General features: G+C 41.2%; 2 protein-coding genes across 19 annotated transcripts in view; both read left to right on the top strand.

The window, feature by feature from the left end:
• The first annotated feature begins 930 nt into the window (after positions 1-930).
• LOC119478610 (bromodomain-containing protein 3-like) lies at positions 931-10,589 on the top strand. Of its 6 annotated transcripts, none has more exons than XM_037753459.1 (11): positions 931-1,081; positions 4,457-4,801; positions 6,390-6,527; positions 6,614-6,749; positions 7,410-7,534; positions 7,633-7,962; positions 8,040-8,168; positions 8,262-8,459; positions 8,670-8,785; positions 8,871-9,145; positions 9,277-10,589. In XM_037753459.1, exons 2-11 carry the CDS (start codon positions 4,607-4,609, stop codon positions 9,378-9,380), a joined length of 1,746 nt encoding a protein of 581 aa, XP_037609387.1. In that variant the 5' UTR covers positions 931-1,081; positions 4,457-4,606; the 3' UTR covers positions 9,381-10,589. The 6 variants fall into 6 exon arrangements, with proteins under 6 accessions (XP_037609387.1, XP_037609389.1, XP_037609391.1 ...); XM_037753461.1 differs by lacking the exon at positions 931-1,081 and adding an exon at positions 2,490-2,762 and having other exon boundaries at positions 7,636-7,962; XM_037753463.1 differs by lacking the exon at positions 931-1,081 and adding an exon at positions 2,493-2,762 and having other exon boundaries at positions 7,636-7,962; positions 8,262-8,444.
• Positions 10,590-17,414: 6,825 nt separating this feature from the next.
• vav2 (vav 2 guanine nucleotide exchange factor) overlaps positions 17,415-22,828 on the top strand; it is a 222,021-nt gene continuing 216,607 nt past the window's right edge. For 7 of the 13 annotated variants that reach the window (XM_037753449.1, XM_037753456.1, XM_037753450.1 and 4 more), the window contains exon 1: positions 17,415-18,742. In XM_037753449.1, coding sequence (XP_037609377.1) covers positions 18,539-18,742 — 204 coding nt within the window. In that variant the 5' untranslated portion in view covers positions 17,415-18,538. The remainder of the gene's footprint in view (positions 18,743-22,828) is intronic. The other 6 variants (XM_037753457.1, XM_037753447.1, XM_037753453.1 and 3 more) reach the window with 2 other exon arrangements.

Here is a 22,828-nt window from a genome sequence, read left to right as displayed (position 1 = left end):
CACTCTATATTTCAGCTGCTTGGCAGTAATGTTAGCTGACCAGACAAAGGTCTCTCCATGAACATGATTTAGATCTGATCCTAGTGTTGGCTTTTCCTGCCTAAGTGCAGGCTGAGGCAGCGGGGCTCTGCAGCGTGTCTCCCTGCTCTCTCCGCCCGCAGCCGGAGAGAGCAGAGGAGACACCGGCACCCGGTCGGTAACGAGAAGACAACGTAAAGCTCCGTCACCTCACAAGACACGGAACCTCTGTTGGTCTGGAGGAGCTGCAGCAGTTATTTCTGAACAAACGTCCCCTGTGCATTCACTAGATATTCTCAGAGCTAAACTAACTCTACTGCAGTGTGGAGTGAGCGCGCGTTCACGTCTAGAGGTGGAGCGAGCTGAGCTGTCTGAGTGAAGGCGAGCAGGCAGAGGAGGAGGGTACAGCGGCTACACGCGAACGCGCGTATGCGAGCGCGCATGTGTGACGACCCGCTACATTTATTCGCGTACAAAGTTACAAATAATCCCTTTAAATAAATAATTAAAATAAAAATTAAAAATAATTATAAAAGGTGCAAACACAAGGTGCAAACACAGACATACAAAACACAGTCACAAACATAGAACATAACACAGTGAACAAAGTGCGATGGTGCAGCAGAATAAAAAGTGGATGACAGGATGATTAACAGAGTAAAAGCAGTATAAAAGCAATCAGGTCTTTAAAAGTGCTATATATTAAAACCCAATGACTCTCCAGTAGTTCTCCTTGTATAAATACTTAATAAATAGATAAATAGAAGTGGCAGTGCAAATAGTAGTCCTGAAATGTCTGTTTCATGTCCAGCATGAGATGTGGGGAGGGGGGGGTCACGGATAGGAGATCCGAGAGCCTTTTTATTATTTATTTTATTTTTTTATTATTATGTTTCTGCACAATCTCCTGTTCCATTCTCCAGTGGTCCAGCAGGTGGCGGTAATGCACCTCTAAGCTGGTTTGCCAATTGCCAATAAACACCAAAGAAGAAGGAGAAGAAATACTTATATTGTCCCTTATGTTGTTTTAGGAGTGGTTTTTACCAGTTTACCCTGCTGAAAAGTAAGTTTTAATCTGATTTATAATGCCAATTTGCCATGTTTATGCATGTTGGTAATTTTAACATGGTAAGGTCATTTTCGGAAGGTTTGTGGACTGTTTTGGGCTCAATTATTGGGAGTTTGACTAATTTACCTCAAGGCAGTTAATAATATAAGATAATGGCACTAAAAGCAAACGAATGTACTGTCTAAAAGTAGCCTGAAATGTCGACGTGTAACGTTAGACATATACCCTCTTTGTCACCGTCAATACAAACTATTTTATATAGTTATATTAGCATGGCCAGACACACTAGTGATGTGTGGTTTGTGAACGAGCTGGCTCAAAGAGCCGGCTCTTTTAAGTGAACCATGGGAGCCGGCTCCCTTTGCGAACGAGCTGGTTCAAAGAGCCGGCTCTTTTAAGTGAACGATGGGAAACGGCTCCTGTTTGAGAGACATTTTTTATTTATTTATTAATTCAAGGCAGAATGATAGGGTGATCTTTTCCGCGCCACGGGCACTCCATGCACTGACTGTGACTGCAAATTGTTAATAATGTTCGTGCAACCAATCATGTGATGATAGACAAGGATCATACGATCAAGCAGGGAGGGGCGGGGTGTGCGGTGGGGTGTGCGGCGGGGTGTGCGGCGCGCTGACGGTCTACAGGTACAGAGCAGGAGGGAGAGAAAGAGAGTCAATACAGCCAACACTAAGGTGCACATTAATTGCAAAAATGGGCAGAAGGGATAGCACGGCAATAACGAGGTTGAGGCTGGGTCACTGTGGACTAAATCATGGGCTGGCACTGGTTGGTAAGCACCCAAATGGAAAGTGCATCTGTGGAGAGGCAGAGACTGTAAGTCATGTACTGATGGACTGTGCCAGATATCATGCAGAAAGAAGCCTCATGCAGGCAGAACTGTCAAAAACTGGCGTCACAGACCACTCGTTAAAATCAATACTAAGCACAGCGAAACAACAAAGACTGTAATCAGCCATCTTCGTCGCACAGGATTTAAGCCAACCAATGGCGATCTACAAGTGACCTGTGACCTCTGATGCGTAGTCTGCCACAAATTACAAAAGAAGAAGGAAGAGAGAAAGAGAGAGGAGTGCGGTGCGCGAATAGCAGACAAGATGAGTGACAGTCGGAAACGAAGCAGCATGTAAAGTTATGGTATTCTGGAAATGATAAGGTTTAGTATAATTATATTGAATAATTTAAGTGATATATGTGCACACATAGTAATCATAGGTCAAAACAGCGCTAAATTTGGGTGAATTATAAAAAAAGGCAGAAGTGGTACAATGAAGAGCCGTTTGGGAGCCGAAAGAGCCGGCTCGTCTTGGTTTGCTGAGCCAAATGATCTGGATCACTAAAAAGAGCCTGAATTCCCATCACTAGTACACCCTCCAGCGCAGTAGGTGGCGGTGTCGGTTTACTATCCGCCTATGACGCTCTATATCGGGGGAAGCAGAGCGCGCTCCTCATACCTCTGACTTTTAGGTATCAGTCAGAAAGTTTTAAAGGTGCTCTATAGTGCACTCTGGATAACTGGGCTTTCTACTTGGGCTTGTGTAGCATCTTCCGAAGCCTCCTGAACTCTCATTTTAACCTGCCTTCTCATGAAAACGAGTTAGTAAACAACTCTACAACAATGGTGTCGCCAGGTTGCCAGGTTGTGTGAGGATAACAGGTAACGTTAGCTAACTTGTTAAGGTAACTAGCTCTGTGTTGAAACTCGACCTCCTCAAAACAAAAGCAGGACTCTGGGAATTGACTATTGTATGCAAAGTCCTTAAGTTGGCAGTGTGAGACTTTAGTTTATGCTAATGACTATTCCTTATTTTGTAATGGCGACTTGTTGTTTACAAGTTTATGACACTGAGAACCAGCTAGCCAGTTAGCTTCAGTAAAGCTAACAACACCAGCTGTAGCTGTAGATTCACACACTTTTGCTAGCTTTCCCTATATGTAAGATGGTGTGGTGCTTTATTTGTTGTACTTTTAAAAAACTAATTCTTTGCAAAGTCAGCTTTCACATGTGTCAAGAGTCAACTAGTTAAAGCCAGTTGGTTAATTTATTGCACTTACTGTAACTTACCTGTGAAGCTACACAGTCTCCTCTTCAATTGTGTTAAAAGCCATGTGTTTCCTTTAAAAATCTCTAATCTGAGATGATCTTTGGCCACTTTTCCCCCTTATAAAGTGACAATAAAACACCCCCAAAATCACATTTTATACTAAGATAGGGAAAGCCACAGTTTAACACTATTATGTAGTCATATTATTTCTTTATATTAATCTTGTCTCTGGGTGGAGGCTTCAGATAAGCCCAGTTTGCCTCTTCCTGCACTGTATACTATTCATTTTTTTTTTTTGTTATGTTGTATAGTCTTAAATTGTACAACATATATATGTATATAAGTAAAAAACATACAAAGTGACAATAAAACACCCCCAAAAATCACATTTAATCTAAGATTTGGCTTGTTTCCTGATGGATTCATTGGCCTTTTGTTTAATTATTTAAAGTTTTTTAAAGATTTGGTGTAGATTTGAGCTGCTACCACAACAAAATATTTGTGCTGTCTTTTTTTTTCTGCCTCTCAAATATACTGCAGGGAGAAATAGATGCATGAAGTATATCAGATCAGATGATTTTTTTGTTTCTTCTCTGACTCCTCTCATTATTTGAGTAGTATATTATTGATTGATAAGATCACATGCGGTGCAATGAGACTTCCTTGTCTTTATTAACACTTCATGTTGCATCCCCTCCAACTTGGTAGCACACAGCAGCTACTCTCTGGCTTGATTTCTTAGTTGTGAAAAAGACCATTTTTGTCGACACTTTACCCAGCTTAAAGCCGTTCATGAACAACTCTCTGCGTACTCTGAAGTCCCTGTGATTAAACCAAAGAAGAAAAGAAAGCCACAGTTTAACACATTATTTGTCATTAAAATAACAATAAAACAAATGGAACAAACATTTCAGTCATCACTGATATAGGTCTCCTTGGCTTGTCCAAAAAGTAAACAAAAACACCAGATTAATTCATGTGATCTTTTCGACTTCAATAATGTCTTTTGTTGCATACCAAGTTGAACTCAGACTTGACAGTTTACCTTGGTATGGAGTCTATTGTGTTTTTGTTGTCAAAATTCAGGCTTAATGTGTTTGTGAGGTTTTGTATTCTGCTATGACCTTTTGTTTTTGAGAGTCCATCCCCATCACCCCTGCACTGCATCCAAATTTGAACATAGATCAACCATAGTTGCGTTAGGCTACATTGTCAGTAGAGGCTGCCTGTTCTGTATATATTTCTGGACCATAAGAATGATCTCTGACCTACCGCGCTCGCATAACTCTTGTTTTTATGTCAACAGATCACATTTTCTGGTGTGAAAACTATGAATGAAGTGAGCCGGCGTTCCCTCACAGCCGTTGATGAGCTGACAGACGAAAGAATTCACAGAAGATAACAGAAACCAGCAGAGGTTGTGTTCACCTTTTGGAGACCAGTCGCTGCTATCGTCATGTCAGCAGACACGAACCCGGACCCTCCACGGTTTGTGAATCCTCCGCCTCCCGAGGTGAGCGACCCCAGCAGGCCTGGTCGGAGGACAAACCAGCTGCAGTACATGCAGAATGTAGTGATGAAATCCCTGTGGCGGCACCAGTTCGCCTGGCCTTTTCACCACCCTGTTGATGCGATCGCTCTTGGAATACCAGTGAGTAGTTTGCAAATGTTGTCAATGTGCTTCACAACATTTTAAAGATGCTTTAAATCCAGCATTTATCGCAGCACACTGCAGTGTGTAGTGCTTGTTGTTAGTTTTTATTTTTATTTATTTATGTATTAAAAAATTAATAAATTAGGGCTGTCAGTTGATTAAAATATTGAATCACGATTAATCGCATGATTGTCCATAGTTAATCGCGATTAATCAATTTTTTTTTCTGTTCATAATGTACCTCGAAGGGAGATTTGTCAAGTATGTAATACTCTTATCAACATGGGAGTGGGCAAATATGCTGCTTTATGCAAATGTATGTCTCTTTATTACTGGAAATCAATGAACAACACAAAACAATGACAAATATTGTCCAGAAACCCTCACAGGTACTGCATTTAGCATAAAAATATGCTCAAATCATAACATGGCAAACGCAAGCCCAACAGGCAACAACAGCTGTCAGTGTGCTGACTTGACAATTTTAAGGAAATTAAATGACAAGTTTAAGTTATTATGTACGGGTTAGACATTTTTAATGTAGCTATTACCACCTGCCCTGAATTTGCACATCAAAAACACATCAGGAAATAATTCCTGAAATAAACCCACATCTGCGGCTTTCATAGTGGCTTTGGAAAGCTGTAAATCTGCTCTCTGTAACATGCTATTTTACTAGCTGCATAAATATCCTTGTTAGAGGCAGTTGTATATTTGCTACCACATTTTTTTGTACAAAAAAACCCCTGTTCTTTACAAATAAATTAAAGCTGCGTATCGGCTTTGGACGCCTGAACTTGGTAATTTCTTTTCACACAGGAACTCCCACTGTGTAACTGTAACTGTCTGTCATCCGTCTAAAATGTCATGTATGTGTTTGTTTTGCCTTGTCGGAAAGGGTCTCCTTTCCTCTTTTCTGTCACTGAAGTAAAACTGCTTCTAAATCCTTAAATTTCCTCTTGTTTTTGTCTTTCTTTCATTGCTGCCATTGATGTTGTCTTCTTAAGTGTTGTTTACCACTTTTTTTTTTGTTTCTCCATTGTTTTTTGTCTCCTCCTAATCCTCATGTACGCCCCATTTAAACAACAACACAGTGAGTATCGAGGCACTGGAATGTGGCATTACACTAGGTCTCGATCTCATCCAATATTTATGAAACACATAACATAATGAATGAACAAAGAATTTTCTACAATACCCTTGAATCTGTAATACTGTATTTTTGTACGTCATTACATGCTAGTCAGTATTTAATTCATTACTTAATACTTTTAAGTAGGTAATTATGGAATTTAACTAACTTGATTAACTAATTTAATAGGGACTATTTCTTAAGTAGTCCCTTCTGTAGCTCTTAATTAGTCCCAATTAAAGCGATGGCATATCCAGAGTAATAAGGGTGTTAAAGTGGATGATTTATGGCAGAAAAAACTATGAAAATAAAGATCAAATTTTATTAAACTGAAATGATCCTGGAAGTGAGTAACCGTTGAAATGCAGGGATTGTGCACTACTAAACTTTTCTTCATCAGATCCTTTTGAAAGACTATATTCATCTGACACATTGACTGTTTTTCTTAATCAGGATTATCATACGATAATAACGTCTCCCATGGACTTGGGAACCATCAAGAAACGACTGGAGAACAACTACTATCTGAGTGCAGTTGAATGCATGCAAGACTTCAACACCATGTTCACCAACTGCTACATCTATAACAAGGTAAGGAGCTTCGTGATTGGGAAAAAGCACCACGCCGGTTCGCCTCACAGAAACTAGATCCTCACAGACTCCCCACCGTCTTCTAGCCTACAGATGACATAGTGCTGATGGCCCTCGCCGTGGAAAAGGTGTTCTTGCAAAAAGTTGCCCAGATGGACCAGAGGGAAGTGGAGGTTTCTCCTCACGCTGCCAAAGGGAGGGGCAGAAAAAGCAGCAATCCAGGTAATGAACTTACAGGTATGAACATCTAAAATCTATTTAATAAAATCAAGAGGTTTCACCAAGAGCTCCCTTAACACATATGTGTTTCCTTAATTTGGCCCATAGCATTTTACAGGTGTGCAAAACATTGTGACCGTCATTGTGTGCGTAAAAGCTGAATATTTCAGCCTGCATTGAGCATCAGTGCCACCCTAAAGTCTCTGACAGTTCAGCCAGCAGCTGAGATTAACCGCATCAGTGACCCTCAGCCTCTCTTCTTTTTTTTTCTTTCTGTTTTGAAATGACACTGCTCAGAGCTCCAGACCAAATACTTATTTTCTACCCTGTGGGTCCTCTTGTAAGGTTTGATTTTGCAGTCACAGAAATTGGGTTTCTTCTTAAGCGTGTCTCTCCTCATTCCACCTAAATGATAATGCACATTGGAAATGTATACGGTTATCAACATGGTAATTGTGGGTGCGTCTCTACTCATTTAATGCGTACATGTTTGAGGGCGCACAAATTCACCGCCACTAAGAAAAACAGGCCTGTGTGTGTGCTTTTTTTCCTGAAATCAGAGGAGTAAAAAATGATATTACTACTTCGCCTAAGATATATATTTTGGTGTCTTTTTTCCTCTTTCTCTATTCCTTTTAATTTGTGTTTATTACATGTCTGCAGGTGGACAGAATGAAGCTGTGACAATGTGTTCTTCAGCTGTGTCGCCCTCATCTCCGCCAAGCCTCAGCTACACGGTCTCCAGCTCACCCCCGATGCCCAAAGACCTCTCACACACCTCCACAAAAGTGAGTCGCCATTTATGTCTCTTCATATTATTTTAAAGTTATAGATCATGAGGAGAATTTTACCTTATTGTGGTGGGGTTTTTTTTGTGCCAATGAAGAAGAAAGGGCTGAAGCGGAAGGCAGACGGCGACACTGATTTCTCCTCAGCAACCGTAAACAGCTTGATTGATTCATCACGAAGCAAGAGGAGATATGACAGCGCGGGCCGAGCCATCCATCCCTCTAAGAAGAAGGACTTTGGAGAAAAGGAGTTGCCACAAGAAGAATCCGAACAGCTCAAGTTTTGCCGCGAACTCCTGAAGGAAATGATGTCCAAGAAATACCTCGCCTACGCCTGGCCTTTCTACAAGCCTGTCGACGCTGAAGCTCTGCAGCTACACGATTACCACCAGATCATCAAATACCCCATGGATCTCAGCGCTGTTAAAGTATGAATGCATTTCCTCTTATGGTTCATCTGATTTTGCATGATGGTCGTTGTTTTGATGACTTTTTTCATTTCCAGAAAAAGCTGGAGGGAGCACAGTACCAGGACGCACAAGGCTTCGCTGCAGACGTCCGGCTAATCTTTTCCAATTGCTACAAATACAACCCTCCACATCATGAAGTTGTCTCCAAGGCCATAAAACTTCAGGTGTGTTTTGAATCATAAAATTTAATAATTAACTAATTTAAGTGGCTCAGTTTTTAATTTCACTCGATTCTCCTTTCGTCGTGCATGCTTCAGGGTGTGTTCGAGAAGAGGTTCGCAAAGATCCCAGACGAGCCGGTTGAGCTGCCTTCACCAGTGAGTGGCGCGTCTGCTAAGAGTGCAGGTTTTAGTGGGACAGACGCCAACAACTCCTCCAGCCTAGACAAATCAGACTTGGCAGAGGAGGGTGCCGACCGACTTAGCGAGTTGCAAGAACAGGTGGGTGCCCGACAGGTGGGTTTCCACACAGATCTCTAACTCTGAGTCTTGTTATTTAAGTGACTCTTTACTTTGCAACATCCCTGGTTTTCCTGATGGATTCATTGGTCTTTTGTTTAATTATTTAAAGTTTTGAAAGATTTGAACTTGGTAGCACACAGCAACTGCTCTCTGGCTTCATTTCTTAGTTGTGAAAAAGACCATTTTTGTCGACACTTTACCCAGCTTAAAGTCGTTCATGAACAACTCTCTGCGTACTCTGAAGTCCCTGTGATTAAACCAAAGAAGAAAAGAGAAAAGGACAAGAAAGAGGACAGCTGGCAACATAAAGGCAGCTACAGGTAGGACGTTTTACATAACTGAAGAACTTTCATAGTATGACACTTCCATAGAGAGGTCTTTTAACTGCGTTGTCTGGAATTTCAGGCAGTCGTGGAAGGAAAGCAAAGTCTGGGATTCAGACGACGAAACTCTGCAGATGACGTACGACGAGAAGCACCAGCTGAGCCTCGACATTAACCGGCTACCTGGCTTGAAGCTGGGTCGCGTGGTGCACATCATTCAGAGACGGGAGCCCTCGATGCGCGACGCCAAAGCGGACGAGATCGAGATCGACTTCGAGATACTGAAGCCGTCCACTCTGCGTGAGCTGGAGCAATACGTGAAGACTTGTCTGTATAAGAAGTTCAAGAAATTTCAAAGTAAGTATAAAGCCCTCCTCCCATCTTACTTTGAATCATTTTATATTAAGGTGCTAAATACCAAGAACATTTAAATGCCATCAGCATCCGTAGCATTTAATTGATTGCTTCCTTTACTTCCCTTCATCCAGAGAGAAGCAGTCGAGCTGCGCCTCATCACGTCGGCTTCAGCAGCTCTTCAGATTCTGCCACCAGCAGCTCCATCGACTCCAGTACAGAAAACAGCGATTCGTGACAGCTGTAATGTTTGTATTTATTTCTTCTTTTATGACCAAACGAGAGTTCTTCAAAATGTGGCTTATGTTTGTGTTATGTTCAAATTTTTGGAAAATCAAACCTCCCACACAGCGTTTTTGTATTCAGTGTGGCTTTCCTCACTCTCTCTTTATAAACCGCAATATCCGTCACTGGTGTTTCTTATCAGACGCTATAAATTCACAACATAGCCTGGATGGCATGCTGCTGGGGCTGCGGCACTTTTCATTACATCTGAGTTTCAACCAATATCCTGTCTCCGTCACTCATTTGGTCCATACTGGTTAATTACAGTATAGGCCTTTTTGAAATACGCCGTAGGAATGCAGTTATATTCTTTTAAACATCCAGTTGTTGCTCTAGACAGCTCTCAATAGTAGCCATAGCGATCATGCATCTATTTTTTTTTTTTTTTTTATAGTTCAGCACTTGACAATTCAAGTTCAACCTTTTTATTTTAACATTTAAAATGTTTTGTTTTATTTATGTCTTGACCTCTGTTTTGAATTTTAGTGTCTTCGCAAACAAATTAATTTGGTTGCCATCCGGAGCATTAAATGCACTGTTTATAATAAACTGTTGAATGACCTTTTGTAAAGGGCCACACTCAGTGTTTTGCATGCTGTAGTCCATTTACTATAAATTACTTCTACTGAATATTTTCAGCACGATGTAGTGATTTAATTGTGTTTTTCCCCTCCACCCTGGCTTCTTAACATCGTGGTATGAAAGTCAACTTGCAGAGACTTGAGTTCAGTGATCCTTCAAAGTGAACATCATGTCCACTGTTATTTGTGTCTCCTGCCGTTTTGTTGCATGGTAATGCAGTGCAGACCTGTCAAACCTGCAAACATAATGTAACTTTGGCTACCTAACTTGTTTCAAGTCTCAGCTATTAGATTTTGTATTCAGTGTGAACACAAAAACAATCAACTGGGGTCTGGAAAGTCATGTTCAAATATCTGAAACAGCCTAAAGAGCAGGGATGTTATTTGTAGTAAATGAACCACAGCATGAACAAAAAAACAAAAACAATGAAATGGTCCCTTTTGTAAGTTTTTGTTTCAAACTGTTTTTCCAACTATTTGGTTGTTGTTAATATACCTTTACCTTGTGATGAGATCCTAGTATTTCATCTATCTGCTCTGTCTCTTCTGATATTTTTTGTCAATAAAAGTAAAAGCACAAATTTTGCCTTGTGTTTATTTAAAGGGGAATTACACCCATTTTCAAAGTTCATACATTTTATTCCTATGGTCCAAGACAGTACAAAAATATCATTTAACATGAGCAACTCTCTCCCAAATCTCAAGTTAGAGTGCCAAAGCTCAAATTTGTGATGTCATAGGGTATAAAGTGTATAGCTGCTCCATAGACAATGAATTGGGAAAGATGTTCCAGATGCCACTGAGAGCACCCAGGGGAATGTTCTGAGTATATGGGGACATTTTCTGTTTCACAACAGAGAGCACTTAAATAGAATAAAGCTCATGTGGGTAGAAAAAAGAAAACAAACATTCTGTGGGTCCACAAAATCAGTTTCCCACTCATTGTCTATGGAGCAGCTCCAGACTTTATACCCGATGACATCACAAGTTTGAGACTTCTCTGGTTTCAGGCTTTTAGAGAGAGTAGCTCAAGTTTCCAAATATTTATTGAACTTTCATAGGCCATGGAAACAACATATTGGGATTATTCATTTAGGTGGTGTTCCCCTTTAATATTATATTCAATTTCTGCCAATAGATACCCCTAAATGCTATACACTGTACCTTTTTAAGTTATTTATCAAGCAAAAACACTTATGGCTCCGGAAAATGGCGGATATTTTTCACTATTTTGTGACGTTTTATACGAAATAAATAATAACAATAAAAAAATACATACAAAAATAAAACTACATAGTTACATGTTTTGGTATGTCTGAGAGAATATGAGAGAAATCAAAAGACTGCTCCAGCAATTTACTGCTAATTTTAGCGTACACAGATATCCTGACCTTTTGCCCCTTGTATGGGTCAAGCTCCCGACAACCCTTCCTAGGCCATTGTTGCCATGGAAACAATATATTGGAATTCTTAATTTGGGTGGTGTTCCCCTTTAACAGAGTAGGTGTAAAATGCCCTTAACATTGTGCCCTTTAGTAAACAGTCTACACCAGTGTGAAAGAAAAAAGCCCTCTCGCCTGGAACATTTACTCCACTTTCAGCTGGCCTGCCAACTGCTCAGCAGAAACTGGCACACGCCCAAAGCTGACCAGTTCAAACAGCTGGTGCCTCGGCCAGCTTCACGCTCCGTCGGATCTCGGTGCTTAACTCTTTTCAACGTGGGCTGGAAGCGCTGGAGATGTAGTGTGTATGGGAAGACTGGTACTAAAGCACTGGCTCATATTGGCAGAGAGAAGATATGAGTGGAACAGTGCTTGCAGTTCAGTAATCAACCAGGAGATGGCCATCATGCACTATCCCAAGCTGTATTAACATTAATTGTCATGGTTTTCACTTGTGTATTTATGAAAGTACTGCAGTTGGGATGGGTTATATAGCCTGTATTCTATGCATTTCTTTTTTATCATTATTGTTTGTCAATTGCCTCGTGAGAGAAATGCAGCTTAAAGTGATTTTCATTTAGTGAAAACAACTAAAAGCTATTTTAAAGAAGGAACATTAATTTAAAGCAGCAGTGGGTAGAATTGGAGCAAATATGATAAAAAAAGAAGTCTTTTTTAAAAAACGTTCACTATATCCTGACAGTAGTGCATGAGACAGGTAATCTTTCTCATTTTACAGCTAAACAGTACACTACAAGATGTTTCTGAAAACATTTAATGCGAGAATTTGGCATTACAGTAACAGAATAATGATTCATATTTGATCAGCCCTCCCTAGTTTGACCGTTTGATCAGTGTTCGCGAGTGATTGACAGCAGCCTTTGTTGAATGAACAGCCAATAGGAACGCTCTCTCTCTGAAATGATCTGTGATTGGCCGAAGTTTTAGATTTTTTAAAGCCAGAAAACAGAGCCATGAGGAAGTGCAGAAGTCTAGTTTTCTCTCAGAGTACTTGAATTACAATATGCTGAAAGGTTATTATGGAATTTTTGCCCAATGATGCCAAAAACATTCTGCCTACTGCCGCTTTAAAGAAGAGACGCTCCTCTTTTTATGAAACAATGTAAAAGGATGTTGTGTCCTTGCCCTGTGCATGTCGCAGGGAGACGTGCTCTTTGTAACCCGCACTCCCATCATGCCACGCGGAACATGCCACTCAGCGCCGGCCGACAACCTTGGGGCGTGATTGATCAATGCCTCAACTTCAATGACAACTAGTCATTTCTGCCACTTCTGGCCATCCATCGCTCACAAAGCGTGAAGCCAATGCTTAAAAAGACCACACACATGCAACTCTCCAGACACATCACACCACACTGTGTTTGCTGTGATTAATGGATCTCTGGTTTTCATTTTCTTTTCACCACCTTGTAGAACATTCAGAGAACAAATTGTTAGTCAATTTGAATCAAGGTATGCAGAATGACCTGTATATGAACTTCTGTTCGGGAAACGATTCATGCTAATGTGACATAAAGCGAGAATCTTAATTGCAAATTAGCTGATAGTTAGAAAAAAAAAGATAAAGTGAGAGCCTCTCTTTTTTTTTTTAATATGCTCAATCGGTAACAAAATATATGGAGCTTATTAATCTGTTTTAAAAGCATTACTTATCCAAGAAGATTGCTGAGTATGTTATTTTGCAGCACTGCACTGCATCACATTCACATACAGTACATTTGTATTCACTGGTGGGAGCTGCCCCCAGACAATAAACTTATACTCAGCAGTATTACTGGACCAGCTAGGCCAACCCTGTCTATAAACATTTAGGCTGTCTGCTACTTTACCTTAAAGTTTCTCGTGTTTGAATATTATCTGTTGGTTTTCAGTAAAGTGCTTACTGTTGTGCTGACTCTTCCTCGCCACCCCTCTTTACCATAGACCCGGGAGACAGGGGGTCTTTAGGGGAGATAGCAGGTCAACAATATATAGCACATAGAAGTGATGTACATCCTCTGAAAGCTAGAAACCTGAAGAAGTTCAGCACTGTGTCAAATTGTTCTGAAATTTAAAAATAAACTAATTAATTCATTGATTTATTAATTATAATAAAAAGTGTATAAGGGCTTAGAATATTATGATGGAAGTATATGATGGCCATTCCCATTTGTTGCTAAATTTAACAATTTTTTACCACTCAAGAATTGATCAAAATGATCAATAATCCCTCAAAAATACCATATTAAGACACCAAGACCTTGAGGAACACCATAGAAAAAGCCATGCTGTGATTTGGTATCAAAAAATGTTTGACATTTGGAGATTTCTGCAAGAATTGCATTTTTGAGCGATTGGATGGCGAGCACTTCTGTTCTGGAAACTGCTCAGAAACGTCCCTTATTTTTGATCTACCTAGGAAAGCCATGCATCCTCTGAATGCCATAGGTCTCTAGCTTGTGGTTGTAAAGTTTCATGACGCTGTGATTATCCTAGAGGTCACTTTACATGTCTGTAAAGGGGAGACTCGTGGGTACCCATAGACTCATTTTCATTTGCATATCTTGAGGTCAAAGATCAAGGGACCTCTTTGAAAATGGCCATGCCAGTTTTTCCTTGCCAAAATTGAGTCTAACTTTGGAGCGTTATTTAGCCTCCTCTTGACAAGCTAGCTTGATTGGTACCAATGGTTTCCTTAGGTTTTCTGGAGCTGGTGTGAGTTTGGCAGCGCAGTTCCCGACAGGAAAAGCCTGTTTAAAGATTTAAACGCCACATTTTAGGCTGATGGGGCTCTTTAAATGTTAAGTGATCTCATGGCTCCATCGGCCAAACTCAAAGACCAAAGACAGAATGCATTGTGCAAAGGACATTATCAGCAGCCATTCACCTAGCTCCCCCCATTTTTATATGCCCCAAGGTACCAGTCCAGACCTGGTATAATCTTGAAGAAATGTTGCATTAAAACATAGCTTCCACAGCCAGTGTGGTATTTGTCTGCTTCGTGAAGGTTGGGACTAATGAAAGTATAAGAACGCCACCCAGAACTGGGTTTAAAATGTGGGAGACCACAAGGGATGAAACTTCCAAATGCCCATAAACTGCATATATGCCCTGTAGAAAAGGATTGTAGGTTTTTTGGAGGTTTTATCCTGATGTCCAACAACACAGTAACTGATGAGACTGAAACTGATCTCCGGGTGATTCCATGAGGACTTTTGGTCTGCTGGTTGTTGCGATTTTAACCCTAGGGCCCAGAAGCCTGAGGTGAATTGGGGAATACACTGCCAGCACTCTTGAAAGACTGACCACATCTACAGTCACTGTAAACGAAACTGCCTCAGGCTCTCTGGCTGTCCTGTCCGTCGTAGTGAGTAGATGTTTGAAACTGCAGGAGATGGGAAGGAGTCTCACTAGGTCCACACTGAAATGCTCAGACCACTGTTCAGGCATCTTGAATGGTTCAAACTGAGACTTGAATTTTGCTTACGGACTCTCGATATGGGTCATGGTCCAGACTTGTTGTTTTATATCACTGCAAACTCTGCAAACAATGGGAAATACTTTTCTACCTGGGTGTGAAAGACCCCGACATGAAACACTGTCAAACAGGACATCGGTTAGTTGTTGGCTTTGATTGTTGAACTGCAGGTTTGGACCTCTAGGTCAGAAATGATGGGCAGCAGCACATCATGGAAACAGTTGATGCCAAAGTAAAGCTGTGAACAGTCTGTATGTCTTTGTGAGGTGAAGCTGGCAGCCAAAGAAAATAAAAGGTGTAGCTCATAGACGAAGACCCCTACTCTGTGTATCTTAGCGGCAACAGGTGCATCAGAGAACCCATCCACGGCAACAGTAAACACTCCGGGAAAGTGTGCCGGGATTGTAGTGACGTAGTTTAAAGAGCGAAAATTACCATGGGTAACTATAGTGGTTTTGATACCGAAAATAAAGTGACGCCATGGGGCGTATTTGACGAGTTGGGATGAAAATGTGTTGATAGTGTATGCACCCTCATACTTTGGATGAATGCAGGGGGAAGAAGCAGTGATTAAAATTCCCCACCTTCGAGGTGGGAATTTTAATTCAGCTCTTTGAGGACTCCATTAGTATGGGGTCATAGGCAGTGCGAAACTGCAGCTATGGTTTCTGCAATACACTTGCAAAACGATAACAGGCCCAGAGCCCCTGTCTGGAGCTATTATATTCAATTTCTGCAAATATATCCCTCTAAATACTACACACTGTTCATTTAAAACATCTTGCGTGTTGTATCTCCAGACCCTCTTGACATCCAATCGGGTTGTAACATATTCGGGTGGGAGTCAGTCAGGAAGAAGATGCCCCTGACACAATATTCAGCAGTAAAGAGTTGATAAGTGGTTGAATCCTTCCTTTAAGCCATATTGATTTCAATGTGTCCACTTGTGCAAGGTCTCCATGTATAAATCCAGCTTTACAATCAGCAACCTTTCAGATACAAAAGAAGCTCGTAACATCAGACTTTGCTGCGCCGCTCTATTTTATATGCCTGGAGATAAATTTGCCAAATGTGTTACACATCCCTGTGGAAATCTGAAGGTGGGAAGGGACGATTATGACTGAGTCGTGGAAGTAATGAGACATGACAGAGAGGGTTTAACAAGAAACAGGTGGCACATTGATTTTAGTGACAATCGAGTGATTAATTGACCAATTGAGATTATTTTACTAACAAGGACTGACATTGGGAAAGCTAATGAAGAGGAGAGAGATTGGGAACGGAACAAGGGAAGTGAACAATTTAAGAAGGGGACAAAACAAAACCCAAAGTAAACGACAGAAGACAATTAGAAAAAAAAACAGGAATAGCAAAAAGATGAGTGATGGCGACCAGGAAATGAATCAGTATTCAACTGGGATTGTGTGTAGATGATTGTATCCAGAGACTTCTAGACATGACCCTAATTGGAATCCAACCTTCATTAATTTGATCATTTACACATGTGCTTTAAAATACAAACATGGTGTGAAATATGCCACCTCCAGAGTGTTGGCTCAGACTATATGGCATCACCAAAAATAACAGGTATGATGAGACAAGTCATGACAAGCCAATCACATTTTTCAGTAGCAGAGTATGGAGAGCGTTTCCAACTGTAGTAAATGTAATGGTTTGTATGGTGTGTTTTTATATTCACAGATTAATATTTCACAATCTAACTGAACCTGAGTCTTTATTATCCTTACCAATTTGTTTATACAATATCTCACCAGTATGTAACTTATAGTTAAGCTCTCATTCGTCAGAATATAACACATGACGATCCTTTGCACCTTAACTGCAATCTATATGTATATGCCTATGTACATACACCAATATATCCTCATTTGTATATTGTCTTATCAGCACTTTACTGGTTTGCACTCTGGTTATATGCAAAACTGCATTTCGTTGTATGTTTGCTTGTAAGCCCTGACGAACACCTACAGTGGTCGAAACATGTTGGCTTTTTAAATGATTTAGCCACTAAAATAAAGGCTTTTTAATATATTCTCTTCCTCGTTGCTACTTTTTTGGGTATTTTGGAGTGCCTGGATTGCCTATCCTATTTATTCTGCATTTCGTTGTACTTGTATTATGTTCAATGACAATAAAGTTGAATCTAATCTAATCTAATCTAATATAATATAATACAATACAATACAATACAATATAATATAATATAATATAATATAATATAATATAATATAATATAAAATTGGTGGACTGCCCCTTTAAAAAAAATAAATCCCAAATCATTGTTTTAATATTATCAGGTGAACACTCACAATAATCCATTTCACAGTGAGCAGATTCACTGAAAACTATTCCCTACTTTCAATAAAAGTGCACCTGCTAACAGTCAATGCCACTTGAGTGTTGTTTTGATTGAACTGTCCCTTTAACCCTCCTTGTTTCAGGAGCACGTTGCAGTGCGCGCTTCTTCCGTCAGAGGGCGCATACATCCCCTATACTCTCACTCTCACTTACCAAAATATCCCCTGAAAACTCACATTCTTGGAGGGACTATGGAGCCTCTTTAACGAAAAGTGTGGGCACGCTATTCAAGTTTACTTAAGATAATTAGCACGTGCCAGCTTGTCCCAAAGCGCGAGAAGCCTTGGACGCTTTCTCTCGTGGGTCTCTCAGGTCTCTGGAGGAGTTGGGACCAGCAGCTAAACATCTCCGGGACGGGAAACGAGGAGAGAGAGACATAGAGAGAGAGAGGGAGAGGGAGAGAGAGGACATGAGCGGAAGGGAGGCAGCAGAAATCACAGACAAGCCGAGCTGTACATGCACACACGCGCGCGACGCTATTTTGGGCGTCATGCAGAAGAAAGGCGCCAAACAAAGTAACTAACCGGATCAATGTAAACACTGACTGCTACTTTGTTTCTTTTTTTCCTCCCTGGACATGTTTCCGCTGCAGGAGAGCGTTGTTTAGACTCTGAAAGAAGGTCCGTGGAAGCTGCTCCTGCTGTGTATTCCTCTCTTTTTTTGTTTGCTGTGGAAATTACAAGAAGTTCTGGACGTTTAACTTCACGAGGAAAATGCAAAATGCGGTGGGTAACTCTTCGACAATTTGTTTTTTTTGCCCCACATTGTCCTGTTTGCTGCTTCACTGAAATGTGAGCCACTATAGTGAAGTCGCTACATGACAAACCGCTGCACCCAGCCAGCTGTTTTTACTAGCCTGTACTACTGTAACACCCCTTTTCATTTGGATTTGGATATGCGAAGCAAACTTTTTAAGAATGAAGAGGAGAAAATGCCCATAGCACGCCTCTGTTGTCTGCTCACACCGCCGCCGAGAAGGTCCGCTCAACTGGGATTTCTATTTGAGTCTTCTTCATTTCCATGTTGTGGAGACAGGAGGAGAGCTGACATGCGTCTGGTATCATGGGGATATAGTGCGGTGGTGACGTACGAAATTGCCTGATTATCTTGCTGATAAGTGAATGATTAAGACATCAGGTATAAGCAGGTATATAAGGGAGTCGACCGTGCTTGTGTGCGCCAGTGAAGCTGTTCGACGAGTCGGTTACTTTGTGAGGAGGAGAGAGTCGATATGGAGGAGTGGAGACAATGCGGCCGGTGGTTGATAGACTGCAAGGTCCTGCCCCTGAACCACCGGGTCGTGTGGCCCTCGGCGGTCGTCTTCGACTTGGCACAGGCCCTGCGAGACGGGGTGCTGCTGTGCCAGATGTTGCACAACCTCTCGCCGGGATCAGTGGACCTGAAGGAGATCAACTTCAGACCCCAGATGTCACAGGTGAGTTGCACTTCTTCAAAACCAGCTTGTGACAGCTCCAGGCTATGTTTTGTGTCTGTATAAACACACTCTCATATATGCAACCTATGAATTGCTCTGCTTCAATCTCATCCTTGGTGCACTGACATGCATTGTTTGGAAAGATGAATGACATTTTTTTTTTTACAGTATCTCATTCCTTTCCTGGATGCTTTGAACCTTCCTGTCACAACAAGCCCAGTGCAGAGCCACTATCAGTACATCTGTGATAAGACAGCAGTTTAACAGATGTTTATGGTGCATACAGTATACGTGCTTTAAAGGTCCCATATTATAAAACAAGTGAGGTTTTCATGTTTTTTTTATTATAAAGCAGGCTTAAGTCCTATATAAATACTGTGAAAGTATCAAAACACTCAATCCACAGGGAAATACACACAGCCCTTATTCAGAAACTCTGAATTTGAAACAAGCTGTCAGGATTTCTGTCCATTTGTGATGTCACAAATATACAATATTTAGACCCTTTACACAATTTTAAATGTAAACATTCTAAATGTGTCCCAGTTTATACCTGCAGTGTATGTGAATATCAGCTGGGCAGGAAGTACACATGGACCCAAGCTGTTGCCTAGCAACGGGATTCTGTTGCAATTTCGTCGCAATTCCGTCGAAATGCACTAAAACGGAGCGTTTCAGACAGAGGGTAAATACAGGCATATTCAGGCCGACAGTATGAGGAAAATAAATGTTTTTTTAAACATTACAGCGTGTAAACATGTTCTACTAGAAACACAAAATAAAAGTATGAACCTGAAAATGAGCATGATATGGGACCTTTAACACATGCAGGTTCCATTCCGGTTTGCACAGGTGATGGAGCAAGGTGCCATGCCTGGTGGTGGTGGTGGTTAGACACATCAAGATGATCATGTCTCTGGATCTGTGTTTTGTTGGCTTGTTGTGTAATCGTCTACAAACAAGTGTAATATCACTGTGTAGTTCAGCAGCCTATTCATTGCTCTGCTTCAATCTCATCCTTGGCCACTTGGCATTGTTTGGAAAGCTGAATGACATTTTCTTTTTTACAGTATCTCATTCCTTTCCTGGATGCTGTGAACCTTCCTGTCACAACAAGCCCAGTGCAGAGCCACTATCAGTACATCTGTGATAATACAGCAGTTTAACAAGATGTTCATGGTCCATACAGTACACGTGCTTTAACACATGCAGGGTCCATTCAGGTTTGCACAGGTGATGGAGCAAGGTGCCATGCCTGGTGGTGGTTGTTAGACACACCTCAAGTTGATCATGTCTCTGGATCTGTGTTTTGTTGGCTTGTTGTGTAATCGTCTACAAACTAAGTGTGAACTGTGTAGTTCAGCAGCACATTTTTGCAGTGCAACCTTTGTAAGATAAAGCTCATCGTCTGGTTGTTTTTTTGCATATAAAATGTGTCAGTGAAATGGAGATGTAGCTGCCAATCTTGTTGGTTTCGTAAACACCACCTGTATGGTGTTAGCAGTTTGAATCCAAAGCTGGAGATTATTTGCTTTTAAATTTTAGCAGAATGGTGTGGAGGGAGAGGACAAAGTGAAGTTTACTGCAAGTCCTTTGCAGAGACATTCTAAGAGGAATAACCAGTTAGACTTAAAACAAAACATAAGTGGTTGTTACGATTAGAGGGTTTGGATCGTAGATGTCACACGCCTCAGTTTCTATAAAGCTCCCTCTCCACTTGAGCTCATTCATGTTTCCAAAGAGGAAGTGTCGGGTGCCACAGGAAGTTTACATGACCACAGCGGCGGAGTAAAAGTGCGCTGTGGCAAACGTTCCCATTGACTTATTCACCCTGAAGTACCCTGTGAGCCTTGTATGGTGAGAAGTCTGTGAATTGGCACTGTGAATAGATCAGGGTTGCCCGCATGCAGAAATGATTTCAGTTATTCTTATTGTCACACCCGCAGAGGCCGAAAACGGCGATCACAACCGAGCAATTGCCCTTCTGACAGCACATTTTGTCTGACATTCTTGGCACACCTTCCGTGACCCGTTTCTGTCATAATAATGTCAGTGTGTGTGTGTGTGTGTGTGTGTAGCATCTGTCTGTCTGGTTTTCAGTCTGTGTAGCTGGCTGCCTCTTTCTTGTAAATATTCCTTGCTTTTCCTTTATGTTTCAAGTAGTAAAACATCCAGTAGTCGATCAACAGAAATTCACTCAACAATTTTGATAATCGATTAATCCTGAACAAGCAGCAGAATACAGATTGAGAGCGGGGTTTGTTATGATTGGCATCCAGTTGATTACTCACACAACCCGGGCAAATTATACATCATTAAAACACAAAGCTTCACGATTATATCACAAAAAACATATTTTTTTTTTACCATGTTTGTGCTTCTGCAAATGTGGTTCCGTATCATTTGGACCAGTTCTGACTTTTCGATATCAAACACAGAAGAGTTAAAGGTGCTCTATGTGATATTCAGAGCATTAATACAGCAACAAACAACTATTTGCTATGTAAAGATATAGTGGAGTAACGTCTACCTGAGTAGAGAGTGAAGTCGCTTTCCATCTGTGTGTGTTGTTATTTGAGCTTCTCCTTGCTTTTTGTTTTTGACATCGCTGTGCTGGCTGTGCATGCGTTTAGTGCATTTTTGTGCATGTGAGCGTGCCCCACTGGCTAGTTCACGGCAGCTGCTCTGCACTGGTCTCATAAGGTGGTTACAGCTGCTAACGCCGTCCCGACTGACTGCACCGTCGCAGAAGCATAGCGCCCATCTAACACTGTTAGCTCCCTTAGCATTACTGCTTTTGTTTTCACTGTTAGCAGCTCTAGTTACGAGCTGTCGCCATGTTGAGAGCTGTGTGGAGGCAATAGAACTGCTCCCAGGTTTTCTAGTTTCATATGATGCCACTCTATCTTTAAAACTGAGCCTGCTACAACCTGAAAATCGCAAATTGCACTAATGCGTTAAACAAATTAGTGGCGTTAAAACCAATTTGTGTAAACGCACTATTATCGCGTTAACTTTAACAGCCCTACTATTTTAATAGACTAAATGCTTGAAAAATAATTGACAAATGAATCACTGGAAATAGATGTTTTAGTTGCAGCTCTAGTCTCCAGTCTTTCTCTCTTTTTGCCTAGTAACTGCCAGTAGCCTGGACTTATCAGCTCCAGAGGCTACTGACTTCCGTGATTACAAGGCAAGAGAGAGGTCTGGATGGCATGCTTTGATCCGCCCACTAATCCCACGCTACCAGTCCCACTGTGTGGATCTGCAGCGAGGGTGGAAGGGGGGTGTCCTCGGTGACAAATTGGGTTAAACAAAATCCTGGCAGCAGAACAGTAGTATGTGATTTATGATGAGGAAAAGGTCAGAGCGCGTGTGCTTTAACACTCAGAGCACACAGAGTCAGCGGCTTAGCCAAATGAAGACTAGGTGAAGCGGAGTGATTACATTATTTGCTCACTACAAAATTTTATCCTCACCCCCCCTAAATGGATCCACTCGCATGGTGATTAATAGTTTCTGAAATTGAGTTTTGTCTTGAATATTCCTCGCCGTTTAACAGTTAGTCATGATTTCCTCGAGTATGTTTGACACAGGGAGTAGGTGTTAACGTATAGGTTATCATGCTGTGTGACCTGCATCAGAATGGGGCTTCTGGTGAAAGAGGAACATTCAGTCAAAGAAGGATGTTTCTCCTTTTCCTACTGACCCAATAATTCTATTCAGCTGTTAACCGACTCTAATGCCAATTTAAACGTTGGCACTGATCCCAGTTTGTCCTCCAGTGCATTAACATTGTGCTTTAGTGCATTCTGCAGAGCTCAAAGGGAAGTTGTCGTAGCATCACTAAGGTCATACTGCATTGTTACTGTACTATAAGGCATATTGGATGAAAGTGTCCATAAAACGGCATATGAAGATTCACTGAATCTGTGCTGGTGGTGCCACATGTTGAGGGTACCCACCCACCATAGATTTTGAAAGAGATTTTCTATAGGAAGTTTTATGAATTGACATTAATGGTTTGAGACTGTAAAGGGTTTGTTTGATTACCTGTGCTTGGGTGAACGTGTTTCAAGGAAGTCC

The sequence above is a fragment of the Sebastes umbrosus genome, chromosome 19 (assembly GCF_015220745.1).
Source record: "Sebastes umbrosus isolate fSebUmb1 chromosome 19, fSebUmb1.pri, whole genome shotgun sequence".
Lineage (NCBI taxonomy): Eukaryota > Metazoa > Chordata > Actinopteri > Perciformes > Sebastidae > Sebastes > Sebastes umbrosus.
Note: the sequence above shows the minus strand (reverse complement) of the source record. Positions and strands in the feature narration are given on the sequence as shown.